Source organism: Bos grunniens, chromosome 5, assembly GCF_055505025.1.
Source record: "Bos grunniens cultivar Pamir isolate PY7600 chromosome 5, Bosgru_T2T1.0, whole genome shotgun sequence".
NCBI lineage: Eukaryota > Metazoa > Chordata > Mammalia > Artiodactyla > Bovidae > Bos > Bos grunniens.
In genome coordinates this window covers 56,844,921-56,865,276 of record NC_141169.1, presented here as the reverse complement: position 1 = coordinate 56,865,276, position 20,356 = coordinate 56,844,921, and the positions used below count along the sequence as shown (strand labels likewise).

The following is a 20,356-nucleotide window of genomic DNA, read 5'->3' as shown; positions in this document are numbered from 1 at the left end:
CTAGAGTCTTGGATGGAGAGGAGAAAGCAGTGTACTCTGAAAGAACTCCACTGGAAGGAACATTGCATGGTCCCTCCTCCAATCATCATTGATCTTGCCTGACCCTTTGGGTTTAACTGGTGTCTGGGTCAAAGTCATGTGGGGGAGGGAGGTTAAAATAGGGCTCCTTATCTGTCCTCCCACAGTTACTACATATATTTGTCAGGCCTCAGACTTCTCCCTAGTTTCACCTTTCCCCTTGACCCTCAGACTGAAGAGTTAACTAATTGACCCTCCAGACCCAAGGAGGAGTGGTTCCTGGAAGCAGAACTAAGATGTGGGAGGGCTATCTGAGGGCTGATGGAAGAGGCTCCTTCCCCAACCCATGTCTTCTCCCCTTTCTCCTAAAGAAAAGTCAGAGAGACTAAAATAGCTGCCCCTTCCCCTGCATCCAGTAACCATGGCAACACAAGTCCTAAAGAAAGGGCAATCCCCTGTCAGACACCACCACTCTGCAGTAGGAGCCTCTGCCAGGGTACCCCTCCGTTTCTTTGGGCTTATATAACCCCTCCGTGGGCTCCCAGGTGGGCTTTGGTTGGGGGATCTAAGCTTTCCCCATTCTCTTCTGCCTCCAGACTCGGAGAAGGTGTCATGTGCTCGAAGGACCAGCAGAGGGAGCAGGCAGCTTTGCTGAGCAGCAAGAGTGCAGGCAGCGTAGAGGTGCAGAAGTGGCCCCAGCCTCCAGAACTTCGAGGTGAAGAAAAGCAGGAGTTCTCGGGGAACAGAGCTTCCGTCTCAGAGTTCCTTAGTAATTTTGTGAACACAAACCCTGCCCTACACCCAGTGCCGCAGCCGTTACTCCTCCCTTTTATACTGCCTGGACCCCTTACCTTCCGCCCAGGGGTCCCAACCCAACTCTGTCCCAATCTTGTTTCCATTCCAACTCTGTCCCAACCCCCTCATGTTCCATCCAAAGGGTGAGGCCGGCAGAAAAACTACAGGATTGTGGAATGCTCAGTTAGCACCAACTAAAGTCGACGACCCTACTTCCAATATTCTTTTTCCCGGGTGAATTTTTTGGTCATTCCCTCCGCCCCCCAATCTATTTCTCAATTTGTTTTTTCTGGCTGTGATTCAGGACCTCTTGGTGGGCAGCCGATCCAGGAATCCAGGCCGGGATTTACTACCCACTACCAGCAGCGTGTTCGGGGTGGGGGGGGGAGTAGGCAGTATAGGGTCCCTCAAGGGAGGGGGAGGATCCTGGGGGTCCTGGGGGTGCAATAAGCCCGGCACCCCCTCTCTTGCTTCCAGCTACCCCGCCTCATCCTCCAGAACGGCAAGAGGGAGGGACATAGAAGGGAGGTGAGGGGCGAACGGGAAGAGCGGCGGCGCGCCAGCGGCTAGAGCGAGAAAAACTTTTTGCAAAAGGGAAAAAAAAGTTTGTGCTTCTCACGGGTGGTCCCGGCTCGCGGCCCGGCGGGCTGGGCCGGCGGGAGGGCTGGGGGCCAGGTTGGGGGGGGTGGGGGTGGCCCTGAGGCTGCGCTGCTGTAGCCCTGTCCGCCCCCCCTCCCCACCGCACACCCCCCAGCCCAGACTCCAGCTCTGGACCGTGCATCCCGAGCCCTGCGCCCAGACAGAGGTGAGAAGGGGGGCAGGCGGGGGACCACCTGGGAGCCGTGGGGGAAGGGACCTGAGGGGATGCTCTACTTGCGAGGGACTCTGCCCAGCCGAGGGGGGAGACCAGGGGCACAGAGGCAAAATAGAGGTGGGAGAGTCTGGGATACGATACTAGAAAGTTTGGAGAATTTTTTCAAATGTGTCTCCCTTTCTCTTTTTTTCCTTCTGACAGTCTGTGTGTCTCTGTCTCAGACAACTGTGGATCTCTTTGTCTGTCTCCGCCTCTCCCATATATTAGAAACATCTCATTTTAATGAGGTTGGGATGAAGAAGTTGGGAGGACTGTTGGCTGGAGGTCTGCGTGGTAGAGAGCGAACCCCAGGTGTGACTATGAGAGCTGGGCAGGAGAACTTCAGTGTTTCTGAAAGGAGGGAACAGCTCTGGAGAGAGTCCTAGATGGGGTGTGTGAGGCGACAGGACCACTGGGGGGCGGCTGGGCTTGAACCTCTGACCTGTCTTGTGACAGATGTGTTTGCTGGTGCATGTGTTTTGAGGGAAAGGAACTGTCTTCTGGGGTCGGAAGGGGACTGGGGCAGTCAGTCTCTAGTTTAGGCCCAAGAAAGATTCTCCAAGGAGCGTGGACTCCTGGGTCCCAAGGGCTGCAGGCAGGGTGCTAAGGAGGAACTGAGGAGACCTTGTCTTGACCCTCTGACCTCAGGACCACCAGGGCAGCCGAGGGCAACCACCAGGAGACCCCTACTGGGACTGGGCGGGACCACTGGCCGCTGCCTGACTGTGCATCCCCGTTGGCCCCCCTCCCAAACGGGAGCTGGGGACTGAGGCCCCTCCTCTGGCTTAGACCACCCTGCCTGCCCTTGGTCCCCGCTCTGAAGCCTCTTTCAGGCCCTGTGACCCCGAAACAATCCGCCCTGGGCACCTAGCTTTGGGGACAGGATTAGGGAAAGGGAATCCCATAGACTGGGGACTGAAGGTTTTAGGGCGCTGGAGAACTGGGGTCTTCATAGGATAGGTCCTTATGGTCCAGTAGAGGGAGAAGGCCGGGCAATTTCCCAGGGGGAACTTGTAAGGGCCAGCACAAGGTTGGTTTTTCCTTGGAGGCGGGGTCGAGATACCCTCCCCCCCATTATCTCCCAGGCATTCCCTACCAGGGAGTATAGACCCCGCCCTTGACGTCACTAGGGGGTTCCCGGGGGTCTGGAAGGGTTAACCCTTAGGAAGCCAGCGGGGATACCCGGGAACCTAAGGTGTCCTGGCCCCTCCCCTCCCCAGACACACCTTAATTTATTTATCCTAGTCACTTTCTCTCCGTATAATTTCTGGATTCTTCTTTTCCACCCACCAAGGGGACTCCTATTCTCTAACAGTACCCCCCCACCCCGCCCCGCCACGGGCGCCGATGCCAGCTCTCTGGATACACTGAGGGGAGGAGGGAAGAATGTGTCCCGCCTCTCAATCCAAACCCCTCCACCTCCACTCCGCCGCTGCTCGTTCGACTAGGCTCCCGGGGCGGGCGGGGGAAGCGGAGCTGTCTGCAGCCAGAGCCTGCGGCGGCGACTTGGGTGGGCCGAGGAGGCACGGGGGCGGGGAAGGCGGGACCGGGAGAAGGGGGCGGGGCCGACTCCTGGGAGTTGGGGAGCGGGGGTGCTTGGGGGGACTCTGGAAAACTGGGAGACACAGATGATTCAGGGCTCCAGCAAGGGAACCCTAGAGCTTTCTGCTCCATCCTGCGCTCTCCTCCACACCCCCAGAAAACCTTCATTTTCTGTAGCTGGAAAAAGCGAAATATTCCTTTCACCAGTGTAAAGGGGAGACGTGGGTGGGCTGTGGCACGCGTGGGTGAGGACGGATAGCGCCCCATTTCCATCTTGGTTCTCTTGTGGCTGGACATTGGGGCTGAAAGATGACTGGGTAGGCATGTTTGGGGAAGTCTCTTTAGATTTGGGGGGTCGTTTGCTAGCCCCCGCCTCCTTAGATGAGTCATAGAGGAAGGAGGCGGGAGAAGTGTCCCCCCATCCAGCTGCCAGCCAGCTGTGCCCCCCGCCCCCCCACCAACGTAATGCCAAGGTCGAGTTGGGAGGTCTTGGTTGCAGGACCCGTATCTCCGCTAGTAAAGGAGTTAGGAAGAGTACAGCCCAGGCTGCGGGGATCGGCTGGGTCCTGGGGTCCGGGTTCCGCTCCCCATCTTACCCCGCCCTCACCCTAAATCCCAGCATCCCGGGATCACCCACCGCGCCGGCCGGCCCGCTCCCGGTCGTTCTCCACCCTACCCCGCCCCACCCCACCCTCATTCCCGGGAGACCGGAAAACCCGGGGTGGAGCAAAATCTGGAGCCTGAGGAGAAAAGTGGACAGCGGCACCCTCTTCTTCCTCACTACCTCTCCCCTCTCTAACGGATGATGACTTGTGTGTGAGTGCGCCCACGAATGTGTGTGTTTATTCTCCCAAAGCTTTTCCTCATAGTTCCTTTTCTGTTGCTCCAAAACAAACCAAAAGAGTTAGGTCAGCGCCCAGATTGAAACCACCCCTGAGTAACACCAGCTTCCATCCTTTGCACCAGCAGACCTGGGAGGGTCTCCTCAGAAACTTGCTCCCCTTCCACACAGAGTTTTCTGCCTTACAGAGCAAAGGGCAGATCATCTAGGCTCCCTCCTGGCCCTGTGAGCCTGTCTGGGCTGTGGCGAGGGCTCCCTCTGCTGGACACTGGAGAGGTTGTAGACCGGCTGTCCACGAGCAACAGATGAAGGAAAGGGAGAGGGGCTCAGGCTGATCAGCCAGCCCAGAGCTTGAGGTCAGTCACTCCTCCTCCTGAGCTCCCCCATCCCATCCCTGAAGGCTGGCCCCATGGTCAGAAGAAACAGGACCCATGGTATAAAAAGCACTTGAAGCTCCTAGTCACAATTTTAGTCCACAACACTCCCCCAACACACACACACTCACACACACACTCCATCCAGGCAGAGCTCCTCCCTAGTTCCTAAAAAGATCTCCAAGACTGCCTCTGTCTCTATGGGACTTCTCTCCGTAATCTCCCCTAGCTGAGCGATGCTTGTTTCAACTTGATTTTCCATGGCAGATGTCTTGGAGGTAATCTGCCCATGGTTCTGGGCCTGAGTGACTTATCTGACCTTCCATATTTCCCTCCTGCCTTTGTAACCTGCAGGTCTCCCTTCCCCTCCTGCAGTGACCCACACACACTCCTCTGAGACACCATGTTCAACTCGATGACCCCACCACCAGTCAGTAGCTATGGCGAGCCCTGTTGTCTCCGGCCCCTCCCCAGTCAGGGGGCCCCCGGCATGGGGACAGAAGGTCAGTACATACACCAGTCCCTGGACCTTGACTACTGGCAGATCTCTCACCCAGCGCCAGGGGTCCCTCTTCTATCCCATTCCAGTTTCCATATACAAAAAGATTTGCGGTCCCATGCCATATGGGATTGGGCCTTACTTGGGGTTTCAAGATGGACTGCATGTGTCCTTCATTCCCATGCCCCATTCCAGCTGTATCTCTTTCCTAGGACTGCCAGGTCTGCCCTTCTGTCATCAGGCCACCCTCATGCCCGGCCCCCACAGTTATGGGCCAGCCAGAGAAGCCAACAGCTGCACGGAGGGTGAGGCCTCAGGCAACCTGTCTTTCCTTTCTGCCCCTTTGGGATTTGTCCTGAGGAAGAAGGTTGGAGGGTAGGGGATCTACCTTGGAAAAGGAAATGCCTAGAGATGGGATTCAGGAGTCAGAGCATGATCAGAAGGTCACAGATGAGGTCAACAGGGCAGTGTCTAGTGTTATTTCTTTTTGCTGAGAGTCAGTCCTCATGGGTTGGATGCTTAAGGGGCCTACTCCTTTACCATATCTACCTCCCCTGTTTCCTGCCCCAGTGCCACTGTTTCCTCCTCCCCGGAGTGCAGTCAAATTGACCAAGAAGCGGGCACTCTCCATCTCACCTCTGTCGGACACCAGCCTGGACCTGCAGACAGTTATCCGCACCTCACCCAGCTCCCTCGTGGCCTTCATCAACTCACGCTGTGCATCTCCGGGGGGTTCCTATGGTCACCTTTCCATCGGCACCATGAGGTGCAGACAGCCTCGAGCTAAGAGGCCCCTAAGACCCTGCCAAATCCCATTAGAAGCCTCAAAGCCCTCCAAACCACCTATCTTTGAATCCTTATTGTTTCAAAGTGTGGAAGTCCTCCTCTATACTTCCCCTGGGCTGCCTCCACTGTTTCCCATACTGTCTTCCAGAAACCTTCCAAAGAGCCCAGGAACTCCTGAGGCTTTCTGAGATGACAGTCCTACATAATTGCCTCTCCTCCTCCTCCACAGCCCATCTCTGGGATTCTCACCCCAGATGAACCACCAGAAAGGTACCTCACCTTCTTTTGGGGTCCAGCCCTGTGGTCCCCATGACCCCACGCAGAGTGGGATGATGCCGCATCCTCAGTCCCGGGGACCCCTCCCAACGTGCCAGGTAAGAATCACCTGATTTCCCCCAGTTCAGGGTAGATGGGTGGTGGGCTTTTTTTTTTAGAGGAAAGGCAAAGGAAGAATAGAGAACGTAAAAGTTTTCAGTGCCAGAAAAATAAAGGAGTATGGCTGCCGGGGGTTGACTCCTTGAGGTTCAGTCAGTCTCTTCCAAGTGAGACCCCACCTTTTGCTCACCCCATTCACCAGTGCAGTCTAAGGAGGAAGTCAAACTCAGGGATTGCAGCTGCTAGGGTGGGACACTCAGGGCTGGAAGACTTGGCTGGGGTCCCTTTTCCTCCTCCCACTTCTGCCTTCATCATCCTCACCTTCCTTTGGGAAAGCTGAAGTCTGAGCTGGGTGTGCTGGTTAACAAGTGCCCGGAGGAGCCCTTGGAAGGTGATATGTCCAGTCCCAACTCCTCGAGCACACAGGTAATGGGGAGGGGGAGCTTTACCTCTGGAACCTGAGCGAAACAAAAGCTGTCACCAGGTGACCCTAGGGTTTTCTCTCCTACCCTAGGATCCACTGCTGGGGATGCTGGATGGGCGGGAGGACCTAGAGAGAGAAGAGAAGCCTGAGCCTGACTCTGTGTATGAGACTGACTGTCGCTGGGATGGCTGCAGTCAGGAATTCGACTCCCAGGAGCAGCTGGTGCATGTGAGCCCTGGGGGGGTAACAGGAATGCTTGCTGGAGCCTGTAGGACATTCTGGGTGGGACATGGTGGAGTCAGGCTAAGGGCAGGGGGTCAAAGATGGGATACCCAGTGGGTAGGCAGAAACTCAAGAGGAGCTGTAGCTTTGTTTAGAAACGTGGAGGAATGGAGATGTGGGCTCTGATCTTCTTCCTGCCTTTTCTTTCCCCATGACAGGAAGTCATGGAGGGATATGGTGGGGTGGGGAGGTCAAGAGAAGGTCTGTTCTGGATCTCAGGGGTATAGGGAACCTCGGAGAGCCTCTGCATCTTCTCCCTCAGCACATCAACAGTGAGCACATCCATGGAGAGCGGAAGGAGTTCGTGTGCCATTGGGGGGGCTGCTCCAGGGAGCTGAGGCCCTTCAAAGCCCAGTACATGCTGGTGGTGCACATGCGCAGACACACGGGCGAGAAGCCACATAAGTGCACGGTGAGGCACCCCCTCCCCAAGCTCAGGGGCCCTTCCTAAATCAAGGCTCCCCACAAAGGCAGGGGCCAATCTGACTTTTGCCATCACAGGTCTCTTCCTCCACAAACAAACATTTAAAAATTGTGTTGTATTGACTGCATTGGTATAAAGATGAACATATTGACGTTACGTTAGAACACTTTCTTTGACCTAAAAGCTAATTCCCCCCCCCCTTTTTTTTTTAAAGAAATTAAAACATTTTTGTGGGCACCAGACAGTACAGTGGACCTAGGCACTGTGCTTGCAACTTGGCTTAATGGAGAAGCCCTGGACTGAGGACACCCACTCCCAGGATGACCCCATTTTAACACAGTCTAGGCTCCCCAGGCAGGGAGATGTGCTCTGACTTGATCCAGAGTGCTCGCTGCCTCATCTCCACATCCCTGCAGGCAGAGTGCCTCCAGCTACTTCTGTCCCCTCAGCTCTTGCCTACCCTTGTCCCTGAATTTTGGGAATTCTATAGTCCCAGCACTCTCCCATCTCCCCCCTCCTCCCCTGCACTGCATAGCATGTGGGATCTTAGTTTCCTAACCAGGGATTGAACTCAAGTTCCCTACATCAGAAGCACAGCGTCTTAGTCACTGGACCACCAGGGAAGTCCCACGCTTGAATTATATTCTCTGACGTATGTCCCTTTTGAGATTCAGGGTTCCGCTAATCTCCATGTCCTTCTGTCTGAGAGCCATCCTTTGACCCCATATCTCCTAGTTTGAGGGGTGCCGGAAGTCATACTCACGCCTGGAAAATCTGAAGACGCACCTGCGGTCACACACTGGTGAGAAGCCATACATGTGTGAGCATGAGGGCTGCAGTAAAGCCTTCAGCAATGCCAGTGACCGAGCCAAGCACCAGAATCGGACCCATTCCAATGAGGTGAATACCCCACTCAAGAGACCCTCCTCCCCACTTAAAGAAGCCACCTACTGGGGAGCTTCCCCCATAAGAAATCCCTTAGCCCAGCACCCACTTCACATAGGTGAGTTCCCCTCCGCCCGTATAATTCACCTGGAGAAGGTCTTTCTGAAACCAAGAATTTCCACTTACTATCCCTCCCCCACCTCTAACCAGTCAAAGGGCTAAGCTAAAATAGACCCATTCTAACTAGGGTACCTTCAACCCCTGAATTTATGAGGCCTTACAGCCCTGGGTTCATCCCCTCCCCTTTCCCAGGCCTATCCATTTTCCTAATCTTCCCCTTGATCTTTTCATCCTTTACTCCAAGGGCCCTACTCTCCTTCCTTCCATGGGTGCCATGCCTTCCTTCCTGAGTCCCCTTGTCTTCACTTAACACTACCACTTTTTCCCATTTCTTCTGCATTGTCCTGATTTGACTCTTGCCTGCTATCTTCACTCTCCGCTCAACAGAAGCCCTACGTGTGTAAACTCCCTGGCTGCACCAAACGCTACACAGATCCCAGCTCGCTCAGGAAACATGTCAAGACAGTACACGGTCCTGATGCCCACGTGACCAAGCGGCATCGAGGAGACGGCCCCCTGCCCCGGGCACCAGCTCTTTCCTCAGTGGAACCCAAGAGGGAGCGGGACGGAGGCCCCATTAGGGAGGAGAGCAGACTGACTGTGCCGGAGGGTGCCATGGTGAGGCAACACCCTGCCTCCATACCCCTGCCTGCCCCGCCAACATCTTTCTAGCCCCTTCCAACTGGTCCATCTCCTTCTATGCTCATCTCTCTTCTGTGGCTGGTCCCCAGTCCCTTATCCGAGTGTTGCTCCTTAGGCTACCTCAAATCTAGGGATTTTATTGTAATTCATTAGTGCCTGGGCCCAACAAGCTCATATAGAAATTAGTGTATTATTTTAGGCCTTCTACCAGTATAATTTCAGGTATGCCTCAAAACAACTTCATGAGAAGGGAACTTACTCTTGTCATTTTCAGATGAAGAAACTTAGAGAAATTGTCCATGGTCATAGAGCACAAATTGGACTTGAGGTAGTCTAGGTTCTTTTCATCAGCAACTTTCCCCTAGTTCACCTGTGTCTTTCACTTGATCAGCCCTCTCTACACCTGTAAGCAGTCACTGGGACACAGGCTCTAGTCACTCACCAAGTTCAAGGAGTTGTGGGGAAGGAGGACGGGCGCCTCCTTCAGCCCTCCTCTTCCCCACAGAAGCCACAGCCGAGTCCTGGGGCCCAGTCGTCCTGCAGCAGTGACCACTCCCCAGCAGGCAGCGCGGCCAATACAGACAGCGGTGTGGAAATGACTGGAAATGCAGGGGGCAGCACGGAGGACCTGTCCAGCTTGGATGAGGGGCCTTGCCTTGCGGGAACTGGGCTGTCTACTCTTCGCCGCCTTGAGAACCTCAGGCTGGACCAGCTACATCAGTTCCGGCCGATGGGGCCCCGGGGCCTCAAACTGCCCAGCTTGACCCACACCGGTGAGTGATGGGTGTGGGGCGTGGTTGCAGGGCTGAGATCTGGCCCTTCTCTGAGACTGGAAGAAGACTTCACCTTTCAGGGCTGCTGTACAATTAGAAAAAGGTCCCCTTTCCTCAAGATACTTTTCTTCCATCTATCAGAAAATTGTTCTTTTGAATGCTATCTTCTTTGATTGTGCAGTGTACAATCTGTAGGACTCTTCACAGCAACCCTGAATCTCTGGTGACTGAGAAGCAGAAAGGGAATGAGAGAAGGAGGGGAGAGAACTGAGTGGCTAGAGTTAAGGAGCCTTCCCTGGAATTCTAGGACAAGGCTTCCCCTTGGGGGAGGCAGGATGAAATTCAGAGGGCTCCCTGGCCAGCCTGTCTTTTCTTGCAGGCACTCCTGGCTCTCGCCGTCTGGGTGCCCCAGTATCTCTTGACCGCCGCAGCAGCAGCTCCAGCAGTGTCAGTTCAGCCTATACTGTCAGCCGCCGCTCCTCCCTTGCCTCCCCTTTCCCCCCTGGCTCCCCACCAGAGAACGGGGCATCCTCTCTGCCTGGCCTCACGCCTGCCCAGCACTACCTGCTCCGGGCCAGATATGCTTCAGCCAGGGGAGGTGGTACCCCACCCACTGCAGCACCCAGCCTGGATCGGACGGGGGCTCTTCCTGCACCTCCCTGGAGAAGCCGAGCTGAGTATCCAGGATACAACCCCAATGTAGGGGTCACCCGGAGGGCCAGTGACCCAGCCCGATCTGTTGACCGCCCTGCCCCAGCCAGAGTCCAGAGGTTCAAGAGTTTGGGCTGTGTCCACAACCCCCCCACAGTGGTAGGAGGAGGACAGAACTTCGATCCCCAACTCCCAACCTCTGTCTACTCACCACAGCCCCCCAGCATCACTGAGAATGTCTCCATGGATACCAGAGGGCTACGCGAGGAGCCAGAGGTTGGGACCTCCATGATGGGCAGTGGTCTGAACCCCTATATGGACTTCCCACCTGCTGATACTCTGGGATATGGAGGGCCTGAGGCGGCAGCAGCTGAGCCTTATGGAGCTAGAGGGCCCGGCTCCCTGCCTCTTGGGCCTGGTCCACCCACCAACTATGGCCCCAACCCCTGTCCCCAGCAGGTTCCCTATTCTGAACCAACCCCAGAAACATGGAGTGAGTTCCCTTCCCACTCTGGGCTCTACTCAGGCCCCAAGGCTCCAGCTGGAGCCTACAGCCAGTGTCCTCGTCTTGAACATTATGGACAAGTGCAAGTGAAGCCAGAACAGGGGTGCCCCGTGGGTTCTGACGCCACAGGACTGGCACCCTGCCTCAATGCCCACCCCAATGAGGGGCCTCCCCGCTCACAGCCTCTGTTCTCCCACTACCCACAGCCTCCCCCTCCCCAGTATCCCCAGTCAGGTTCCTATACCCAGCCACCTCCTGATTATCTGCCTTCAGAAGCCAGGCCCAGCCTGGATTTCGAGTCCCCCACTCATTCTACAGGACACCTCAAGGCGCAGCTTGTGTGTAATTATGTTCAGTCTCAACAGGAGCTGCTGTGGGACGGTGGAGGCAGGGGAGACCCCCCAGTCCAAGAACCTCTCTATCAGAGTCCCAAGTTTCTGGGGGGTTCCCAGGTCAGCCCAAGCCCTGCCAAGGCCCCAGTGGCCACATATGGACCTGGCTTTGCACCTAATATGCCCAATCACAAGCCAGGCTCCTATCCTACCCCTTCATGCCATGAAAATTTTGCAGTAGGGGCCAACAAAGCTTCCCATAGGGCAGCAGCACCACCCCGACTTCTACCCCCACTACCGGCTTGCTATGGGCCCCTCAAGGCAGGGGGCACCAACCCCAGCTGTGGCCATCCTGAGGTGGGCAGACTGGGAGGGGGCCCCGCCTTGTACCCTCCTCCTGAAGGGCAGGTGTGTAACCCTCTGGACTCTCTTGATCTCGACAACACGCAGCTGGACTTTGTGGCTATTCTGGATGAGGCCCAGGGGCTGAGTCCTCCCCCTTCTCACAATCAGAGGGACAGCTCTGAACACACCCCACCTCCCTCTGGGACCCCTAACATGGCCGTGGGCAACATGAGTGTGTTACTGGGATCTCTGCCTGGGGAGACACAGTTCCTCAATTCTAGTGCTTAAAGAGTGGGGGACCACAGATCCACATTTCCTGAGGGGTCTCCATCCCCACCAGGAAGTCCGGAGGAGGAGCCATAGCCCCCTGGGATGCCCCAGGGATGGGAGGGGTGGGCTGGGGCTGTACACAGTCTAAATATATTTGGGGAGGAATTTTATAATGACACTGTTTCCTGATAATAAAGGAACTGCATCAGAAAGAGCCCTGCTTTATAATGTGAGTATCTTGGGGGAGGGGTAACGGCCAGGAACTAGAGAAGCAGGGGCTAGTCCAGCCACCTTCCTCTTTAGAGAAGTTTCCTCATCCTATCCCAGGCCCTCAGCTCAGACTCACAAAGGTGGAGACGGCTATCTGGGAGACACAGGATTTAAAGGGATGTCCTCAAAACAGAACACCCCCCACCCTCGCCCCCACCAAAGGCTACCCAACAGAGATCACTGGAAATACGATTTCTCTTCTTTGCCCCAGTCAGGGAAAGACTCTGGTGAAGTTGGTGAGCATCAGCTGGACGACCTGCCCAGGGTAGAGGACATGGGCCACTGGATCCGATGTCTCCTGCTCCGGCCGAAATAGGGTTGGTCCAAACACAATTCCCAGGTTGTGGGGGGTCATGCGGTTCTTGTCTGAGTGTGCTATCACCCTGTGGGTAAAAGCCAAGAGACGGGGCCATAGTATAGCAGCTTTGCCACTTCAAATAAATCTAACCCATCAAAGGTTTGAGGACGAATCCACTTTGGGGCCCTTCCATGCGGTAGTTGAAGAAAACCAAGGAAAGAGCCACCAGGGGGACAGAGCTGAGATCAGTGGAGAAACCTTCAGGATTCAACCTTCATGACGCAACCTAGGATATACCCGCCTCTTCCTGACTTCAGAGACTGCCCCTAGAGTCCTCTCTGCTCAACATTTGGAAGGTTTTCATTCAAATGCCTATCCTCTCTCAGAGGTCACTGCCCAGTTCTGCCAAATAAGTCATCCCCACTGTCCCAGTGAAAGACAAAGGCAGAAGGAAGTTTTCCTTCTTTTCCCCTTATTTCTCTCACAGCATCCCTGGACTTGTCTTGTTCCCTAGTTCCTCATTTGATGCTGATTGAGCAAAAAAGGTTTTGACCCTGGCAATATATCCTCTGCACAGAGTGCCTATTTCCTCAATGACCCACTAACCTTCGGTGTTTCCCTACCTTCTCCCCATCTGAACACAGGGTCCCGGCTGCAGGCCCCACCCCACCCTCCCCTGACATGAACAAAGATATTCAGTCTTCCTGACCTGCATAAATGCTCCAGGAGGTACCGCAGAGTGTCATGGTTGGGCTTTGGCATTGAGCTTATTAATTCTTGTATTTGAGAGAGGCACTGTTCTGATTCAGTGAGGGCTAGAGAGAAAGAGTGACAGGAAGGGCATGGGAGTGAGGTTAGGAAAGGTGTTAGGGCAGAGTGGGTAACCTCAGTATCCTTTCTGGTGCTTGGGGAAGACATCATTAATCGATCATAGCTTTCTTTCTCACGGAGTCCAACTACAATCTTAGAATTCTTTTTAACTCAGCCCTCTAAACACTCACACACACACACACACACACAACTGGAGTGGGCACATTAATTGAAAATTAATTTCCATCTCTGTATTCAGGCTGGGACAGAGGAGTGGAAGGGAACCTCTACTCTACTCTTTTATCACTCATGCTTCCCCCCTGCCCTCCACCCCGTATCAAGGCTCTTGCCCAAAGCTCCCATCCTTTACCAACGGCAGCACGAAAATCGGGCAGCAGTAGTGAGGGCACCAGAGGCTGGGGTAGCTCCCTAAGAAAAAGTTTCAGGGCTCCTGTGATCACATGAATGTCATCCCATTCAGCACTGTCCAAATCTAATCGGCCTTCTGGAAGGAGAAGGAGGTACAGAGGGGCTCAGGGCTCATGAAGGGTTAGAGGGACCCAGAGACTGAGAGATCAGGAGTTTAGGGAAAGATCCAGTGAAGGCAGACCATGGAGGACCTAGTGGGGTCCACAGTGGGGCAGAGATCGGGATGAGAACAACCCCCCACCCCAGGAGCAGGACATGGGGGAGCCCACAGGGAGCAGGGATGGTATGGAAGACTTTTAAAGGTTGAAGCGGCCTTCCATGGAAGTACCTTGTCCTGGCTGTTCTGGAAACATGTACCTCCCATCGGAAGTGATGGCCCGTTCTGCAACAAGTAAAAGAAATCAAGAGCTAAGACATATAGCTCCAGCCAGAAGACCTCCCCGGTTCTGCCAGCTCCCTCACTCAGACCTTTGGGTTCTAAGACATGAAGTTCTTAGTACCACCACCTGCCCACAGCCTTCTCACCTCTGTCCACCAAGAAGCGAAGCTTCTGGACCACTGCCAAGTTCCCGCTCACCCGGTAAATGCCATCCACATCCAGACCTGGCAGATGAGGCAGGGAGCAGATAAAGATTCTTGATCTAAAATGTGTGCTGGTGAGGGTGGAGAGACAAAGGGCACACTAGGGTGGGGGAGGTGGGGCTTTGGCCGGTTAGAAGGGGGAGACTCTGGGAAAGTGACCTCTCTTGTCCACAGCAGCAACGCAGAGCCGCACAAAGCTGGGCACGGTGTCCCCCTCCCGCTGGCACAGTGACTCCAACTGGCAGCCGAACACCTGGTCTGGGGAGACACAGAATGAGGTGGGAAGCCAGTGATGGTGTCACCCATGGAGGCTCTTTCCAGCACAGGTCTTCACCCCAAAGTTGGGCTGGCTCTCCTGCCTGCCTGAGCAAGGAGGTACACCCCCTCCCTGCAACTGCAACAATCAGCTGTAGGGAGCAAGCCGAGGGGAAGTATTGGTCTCAGAAGACCGCTGATCTAGTTCTGGGAAGCTCTACCCTGAGCCTCGCTGAAGTTTTCTCATCCAGGACAAGCTGATGCCCAGATCCGGAATGTAAATAAAAGTGCTTGCAGAAACACTAAAGTAGGCACGAACGAAGGAGAAGGGTACCAGGCGGTCCAGCCCCCCTCACCTCGGAGCAGACCCCGCTCCTGCAGGGTTTGCAAGGGCGGTCTCTTGGCGATTAGCCGCTTTAGTTTATTCCGCACGCGGTTCTGCTCCGCTGTTTCGGGACACCGACCTGCAGCAGCAAGTGCAGCGTGAGGGCGGCGGCGGCGGCGGCTCGGAGGAGCGGGGTAAAAGCCCCCAGGCCCGCCCCTTACTGGAGCTCCGGCGGCCGCCGATCCGCAGCAGAGACTTGGACACTGGTTCCGACTCCTCTTCCTCGTCCTCCCCGGGGCTCAGCTCCTCCAGTTCCGCAGGTCCCGAGCCTGACAGACGCCCCTCCAGGGGGTTCTCTCGATCCTAGGTCCGCACCGCAGTGTTAGTCGCTCAGTTGTGTCCGACTCTTTGCGACCCCATGGACTGTAACCCGCCAGGCTCCTCTGTCCTTGGGATTCTCCAGGCAAGAATACTGGAGTGGGTTGCCATGCCCTCCTCCAGGGGATCTTCCCGACCGAGGGATCGAACCCGGATCTCCTGCATTGCAGGCAGATTCTTTACCGTCTGTGCCACCAGGGAGGCCGCACCGCAAGATGGGCCGAATCAGAGTTGGGAAGAGAACCAGGAGAGAGAGACATCTGCACCGCCGACCCGGCTGCTGGGGTCCCCTACCTCCCAGGCCTACCCTCCACCAGGAGGCCACTGTGTCCCTCATCCATGACCCCTGCATCCTACAGTTCCTCCTCCACTCCTTCTGCCCGCCCACTCCCACCCCTCTCACCAGGCGTTCGATGACCGCCCGCAGCGCGCTGTGCCAGGCTCGAAGCTCAGCCTCCTGGTCAGACTGCAGCAGGAATTCGTGGCCCGGGACCGTGCGGATCTGAGGGGCCCGCGGGGAAAAGCAGGGGGGGGGCGGTCAGCGGGAAGGAGCAAGAAAAGCAGGGAGGCCGAGCGGGAGACCCCCGAGTGGGAAATTAGGGGCGAGCCCTCGGGGCTGGTGCGCATTGGGTTGGGGGGACAGGAGAAATGAGAGGGCGGGCACTCACGTGCAGGACGTGGCGGCGGCTGGACAGGTGGCGGCCGTGGGCCAGGGCCGCCCCCCGCAGGTCCACGCTGCTCTCGGGCCGGCTACCGGCTGGTCCCTGGCAACGAGGGGGGAAACTGAGGCCAGGGCGCTGCTCGCCTCACTGCCTCCCTCACCCGGAGGCCTGCGAGGACTGGTGACCTCGCCCGCCCCACCTCCGCCCCCGCAGCTGGCCTAAGGTGAGTAGGAAGGGTGCCGGAACCCCTCCAGCTCTCCCCCCGCTGCGCCCCTCCCTCACACTCACCCAGGCAGTGGCGGGGGCGGTCGGCGGCGGTTCTCGGTAGAACACCAGGCTGTTACCCGCTAATACCACCCAAGAGGGGCCCCAGTTCTTCCTGCAGGGGCGGTGGTAATAGAGCAAAGGTCATTGAGAGTCACATAGAGGAGGGCCTCTCCCAACCCTCCGCGCTACCCGCGAACCCTCCAGCCGCAGCCCGGGCTGTGTTCCCAGTTCTCACCGGAGCTTGCGCCCGCCCTGGGCGATCTTGGTCATATTGAGCAGGCCCGACTTTTCCACCTCCTGGGAAGTGGCAGGAAGGGCCTCAATAAGTCACCCAGCGCCCCCACAGTCACCATGGCTCTCCCCCAGGGGATCTCCCAGGAGTGAGATCCTTTAAGGTTTGACCGGATGGGTGCTCGGTGAGAGAGTACCCAGAGATCACTCAGAAAGAGGAAGGCCTTTCTGCAGGAGCAAGAACTGGGGGCTGGGGCAGGGAGGATCTTGGCGTTCACAAGGAAAACAGAGACTTACGTGAGGGTCATCTAGGACCGTCGGCAGAGGCCGAGGGCACTGCAAAGATGAAGGCTTGCCAGGGTCCAGCTGGGAGGTGCGTCTACAGAGGTAGGGTGAACCCTGAGGGAGGGGATTGGAGAAACAGGTGGGGAAACCTTTAACTAAGGAGTCCCTGGCTGTATGGGGAAGAGGGATGCGGATGTGGGTGTGAGGCAGGGGGTTGCTGGGGTAATGTCTCTAGTAAAGAGAATATCTCAAGTAAAAGAGAAAGTCGAAAAAGATGGCTTTTCCGAATGTGATCAGGAGGAGGAAGGGATCTCACCTGGGAGTCGAAAAGCTCTGATGTCTTGGGACCAGATTCTTCGTCCTTTGCCTGAGGCTGCAGGATACCATTGTCCCTATTCAACGTCTGTGTCCCCTCCATGGAGCTGGGGTTCTGGAGGGAGGGAAAGGTAAAACTGCACCCATCGAAACGCCATCTCTGTTGGCTCTCAAAGCCCTTCTCACAATTTTTTGATTCTTCTGATCTTCCGAGAGTCCCAGTGAGAAAACATGCTACTTTGGGGATCAGGAGGGAAAAGGAGGAGACTCAAGGGACAAGGGACAAGCAGGAGGGAAGGTCTCACCGTCTCTCGGGTTCGAGTGTGGCGTGGGGGCTTCCAGGATTTACAGCCAGTCAGTGAATTTATGTAGAAGCAGCGTCCAGAGTTGGGGTCCAAGTGCTGCTCCCAGGCGTCCAGCCTCTGCAGTGGGGGGCACGAGGGGCTTGAGGGCGGGGACCGGGGACAGCGGCGAAGGTCCACCAGGTTGCAGTACACAGGGGCCTTTGACATGAGGGTCTGGGGTCTTGCCTGCAAGGAAAGGGGGAAGAAAGGTTGTTATTCTGCTGGGCCCCTCCCCAATCTCCTCTCTAACCACCCCCTCCTCTCTCCACCACCATATGCTCACCACCAGCTCCTGTCTGGGTTGACCCAGGTACTGAGGAGGAAACCCTAGTCCCCAGTGGTTGTTTTTTTTTTTTTTCTTTGACTCCCTCCCTCACAGTCTGCTTTTCTCCTCACTTCCTGTTGCCAACTTCCCTCCTCCCCCACCCCACCCCCACCGGAGGACCTCAGGAAAGGGGAACAGGCTTTTCTCAAGTGTGGAGGGAGGGGCAGCGTCCCACCCTCATGTCCTCCAGAGTATAAGGAGATGGAGAGGGGTCAGAGAGCCCTGCTAGCTAGCAAAGTATGAGAGAGGAGGGGCCATTTTTCACCCACTAGTAAGTAAGAGAGAGGTGAAGAGCCAAATCTTCAGGAAGATCAAAGGAGTTAACATCTCTAGAAAAAGAAGTTACATCTCTAGAGGAAACTTGCTAGTAACCTGAGCTAGCATGACAGAACACAGCAAAAAAAAAAAACAAAAAAAAAACAAAAAAAAACCCTGCACTGGGCCAGGAGTCAGGAGGCTGAGACAAGGAGAGCAAAGCTGAGCAGGCCTTTCAGTCCCTCTATCATTTTGTAGTTTCCACATAGCCTCAGGATCTTTGCTACTTGCTGTCCCAGAGCTAGAATTCCATCTCTCATCTCGTTTATTTCAGGGCTGTTTCTTTCTCCTTATTCAGATTCAACTGGGTTATTTCCTCAGAGATGCCTCCCTAGACCAGTCATCCTTCACCACATTTAGCTTCTTGGTAGCAATGGCACCCCACTCCAGTACTCTTGCCTGGAAAATCCCATGGACAGAGGAGCCTGCTAGGCTGCAGTCCATGAGGTCGTTAGGAGTCGGACACGACTGAGTGACTTCACTTTCACTTTTCACTTTCATGCGTTGGAGAAGGAAATGGCAACCCACTCCAGTGTTCTTGCCTGGAGAATCCCCGGGACAGAGGAGCCTGGTGGGCTGCTGTCTCTGGGGTCGCACAGAGTCGGACACGACTGAAGCGACTTAGCAGCAGCAGCGCTTATTAGTTTCAAAGACTTTCTTATTTATATGTTCATCATCCCCATGGGAATCCCTGGAGGGCAGAGATTCTGTCTGTCCTGTTGGCCAATGTGCCTAGAACTGAGCCCAGCAGTGACAATTGCTCCAAAGAGGTGCTATGACTCACCACGTTGGCATCGGTCTCGGTCAGCAAGTTTTCCTGAGAAAGGGATCTTCCACTTGGTCCTTCCCGGAAGGGCTTCAGGAGGCTGGGCCTCAAGTTGGTAACACTGACACTTCTACACATTTTAGGGGGAAGGGGAGGAGGCTGCTCCGATGTAGCCTGGGCTCTGCCTGGGGGTTCCTGACACAGGTTCATCTCCTCCAGGGAGCCAGGAAATAACTTTGGCCCTGGAAACAGAGAAATGGAAAGAGTTGGAGGCAGGGTCCCCCCAGGGTTCTTGGCTAGGTCCCCCATCCTGAGGGCTCACAGGAAAAGAGCAAGTGGAAAATTACATGAGATCTAGGAGGCTTGAGACTAGGAAGGAGGGGCAATGGGGACACCACGGAGGGGAGAAGGAGTAGGAGTCGAGGGTCAGCAGAAGCTTGGGGGAAGGAGATCTTTCCAATAATTCCCAGAAGCCAGGGAGGTAGGAAGGCGATGGGGGAGGACCTACTCACCATGAGTCCAGAGAGATTGGCTGGGGGTGATGGTCGTTGGGCTGTGGGAAGGGCTAGATTCCTCTATCATGTAGGCAGCTGGGACAAAGACGGGGCGAGAGCTGGATGGTGCTCCCAGGCGCCTTGCTAACCACCAGTCTGAGTTGGTCTTTCGAAGCAGTAGGAACCTGTCTCCTTCAGCCAAAGACACCTGCCGGCCATCTGCCCCAGTGTAAGTAAAGGCATAGAGAGCACAGAGCTGGGATCCCCTAGAAGGGCTTCGGGACCCCAGCCCCAAGTTTCCCCAGGTGCTTGGCCACCACCAGCCTGATAGCATTGTTGTCAATACCATCACCTATGGGAAAATGGGGTGATGGAGATCCAGAAAAAGACAGGACTGACTGCTTGCAGGCAGAGAGACATGGTTCTAAGAGCAGTTTGGGGCAGAAGATAAGAACAGAAACCCTGTCATGAGAGGAGAGGGTAAGGCAGAAGACCCAAATGGGGGTCAGTAAGAGGTTTTGGGGTCTGAGAAGTCCTGGGTGATGTGTCTAATGAGGAAGTACATAAGTAAGGTGAGAGAGGATGTGGTCAGCAGGGCTGCGAGACCAGCACGGCAGGAAGTCAGAGGAGGGGGTCTAGTTGGGTGATTTTCCTCCAAGTACCTTCCGGGGCCTAACAGAAGATCTAGGGACAGGAGGAGCTGGCCCTGAATGGTGATGGGACTCTTGAGCTGAACACAGGAAGATGAAGAGAAAGAATCAGGTTTGAGATAGAACATAGGCAAAGAGTTAATGGATGACAAAGATACAAAAATTTGTGACTCTTTATTAAATTTACACAAGGACCAATATTTCCATTACTGATGGCCACAGACCTGAAGCTGTGTGCTTCCTGTCTGATTCAGAAAAAACATCAAGACAGAGAAACAGAGAGCCAGAGAAATAGTAAGATCAAATTGGAGAGAAAGTGGTTAGGAGAAACACAGAGGGGTTCAGTTTGAGGAAAAGGTAAAATCAATTTAGGATGTATTTTGGGGAGCTGAGAAACACTGATATGATCCTTGGTACGTAAGTCTCTTGGGTGGGACCCTACTTTAGTGTGTGGGTTCATTAATTCATGCTCTTAACAAGGGTTGGCTGACCACCTCCTGTGTGAAAAGAACAGCGTCAGCTACTGGAGATAAGAGAAGGGAAGGAGAGAGACATAGCCCTTGCCCTCTCAAAGCTTAAAGACAGATATCAACTAATGACATAATAAATGTATTAATTA

The 20,356-nt window shown here is 55.2% G+C and overlaps 2 protein-coding genes across 7 annotated transcripts; one reads left to right on the top strand and one right to left on the bottom strand.

Annotated features, from left to right (window-relative positions):
- Positions 1–1,210: 1,210 nt before the first annotated feature.
- On the top strand, positions 1,211–11,950 carry GLI1 (GLI family zinc finger 1). 3 transcript variants are annotated; one of them, XM_086400346.1, is made up of 13 exons: positions 1,211–1,618; positions 4,238–4,405; positions 4,778–4,926; positions 5,135–5,227; positions 5,493–5,688; positions 5,938–6,082; positions 6,420–6,509; positions 6,598–6,735; positions 7,052–7,201; positions 7,949–8,113; positions 8,606–8,836; positions 9,366–9,633; positions 10,013–11,950. In XM_086400346.1, exons 3-13 carry the CDS (start codon positions 4,827–4,829, stop codon positions 11,752–11,754), a joined length of 3,318 nt encoding a protein of 1,105 aa, XP_086256472.1. In that variant the 5' UTR covers positions 1,211–1,618; positions 4,238–4,405; positions 4,778–4,826; the 3' UTR covers positions 11,755–11,950. The 3 variants fall into 3 exon arrangements, with proteins under 3 accessions (XP_086256472.1, XP_086256473.1, XP_086256474.1); XM_086400347.1 differs by having other exon boundaries at positions 1,310–1,618; positions 4,799–4,926; XM_086400348.1 differs by lacking the exon at positions 4,238–4,405 and having other exon boundaries at positions 1,494–1,618.
- Positions 11,951–12,099: 149 nt separating this feature from the next.
- On the bottom strand, positions 12,100–19,666 carry ARHGAP9 (Rho GTPase activating protein 9). 4 transcript variants are annotated; one of them, XR_015163877.1, is made up of 17 exons: positions 19,106–19,628; positions 18,612–18,835; positions 17,149–17,373; positions 16,845–16,958; positions 16,541–16,642; positions 16,248–16,309; positions 16,034–16,124; positions 15,752–15,840; positions 15,487–15,585; positions 14,927–15,068; positions 14,737–14,844; positions 14,285–14,383; positions 14,069–14,146; positions 13,872–13,925; positions 13,485–13,619; positions 13,014–13,119; positions 12,100–12,389 (listed from the first exon to the last, which is right to left on the bottom strand). XR_015163877.1 is itself a non-coding variant. In XM_086400354.1 (17 exons), the coding sequence occupies exons 1-17, from the start codon at positions 19,434–19,436 to the stop codon at positions 12,218–12,220; spliced, it is 2,238 nt and encodes a 745-aa protein (XP_086256480.1). In that variant the 5' UTR covers positions 19,437–19,666; the 3' UTR covers positions 12,100–12,217. The 4 variants fall into 4 exon arrangements, 3 of the variants coding, with proteins under 3 accessions (XP_086256480.1, XP_086256481.1, XP_086256482.1); XM_086400354.1 differs by having other exon boundaries at positions 15,752–15,847; positions 19,106–19,666; XM_086400355.1 differs by lacking the exon at positions 13,872–13,925 and having other exon boundaries at positions 15,752–15,847.
- Positions 19,667–20,356: the final 690 nt, after the last annotated feature.

Coding starts and splice junctions, on each gene's coding strand:
- GLI1 (XM_086400346.1), top strand. CDS start 4,827: ATGTTCAACTCGATGACCCCACCACCAGTCAGTAGCTATGGCGAGCCC. Junction 7,202..7,948: donor AGAAGCCACATAAGTGCACG/GTGAGGCACCCC, acceptor CATATCTCCTAG/TTTGAGGGGTGCCGGAAGTC. Junction 9,634..10,012: donor GCCCAGCTTGACCCACACCG/GTGAGTGATGGG, acceptor CTTTTCTTGCAG/GCACTCCTGGCTCTCGCCGT.
- ARHGAP9 (XM_086400354.1), bottom strand. CDS start 19,436: ATGGTATTGACAACAATGCTATCAGGCTGGTGGTGGCCAAGCACCTGG. Junction 17,374..18,611: donor CCGAGACCGATGCCAACGTG/GTGAGTCATAGC, acceptor CTTTCCTTGCAG/GCAAGACCCCAGACCCTCAT. Junction 16,959..17,148: donor ACACTCGAACCCGAGAGACG/GTGAGACCTTCC, acceptor CCCTCCCTCCAG/AACCCCAGCTCCATGGAGGG.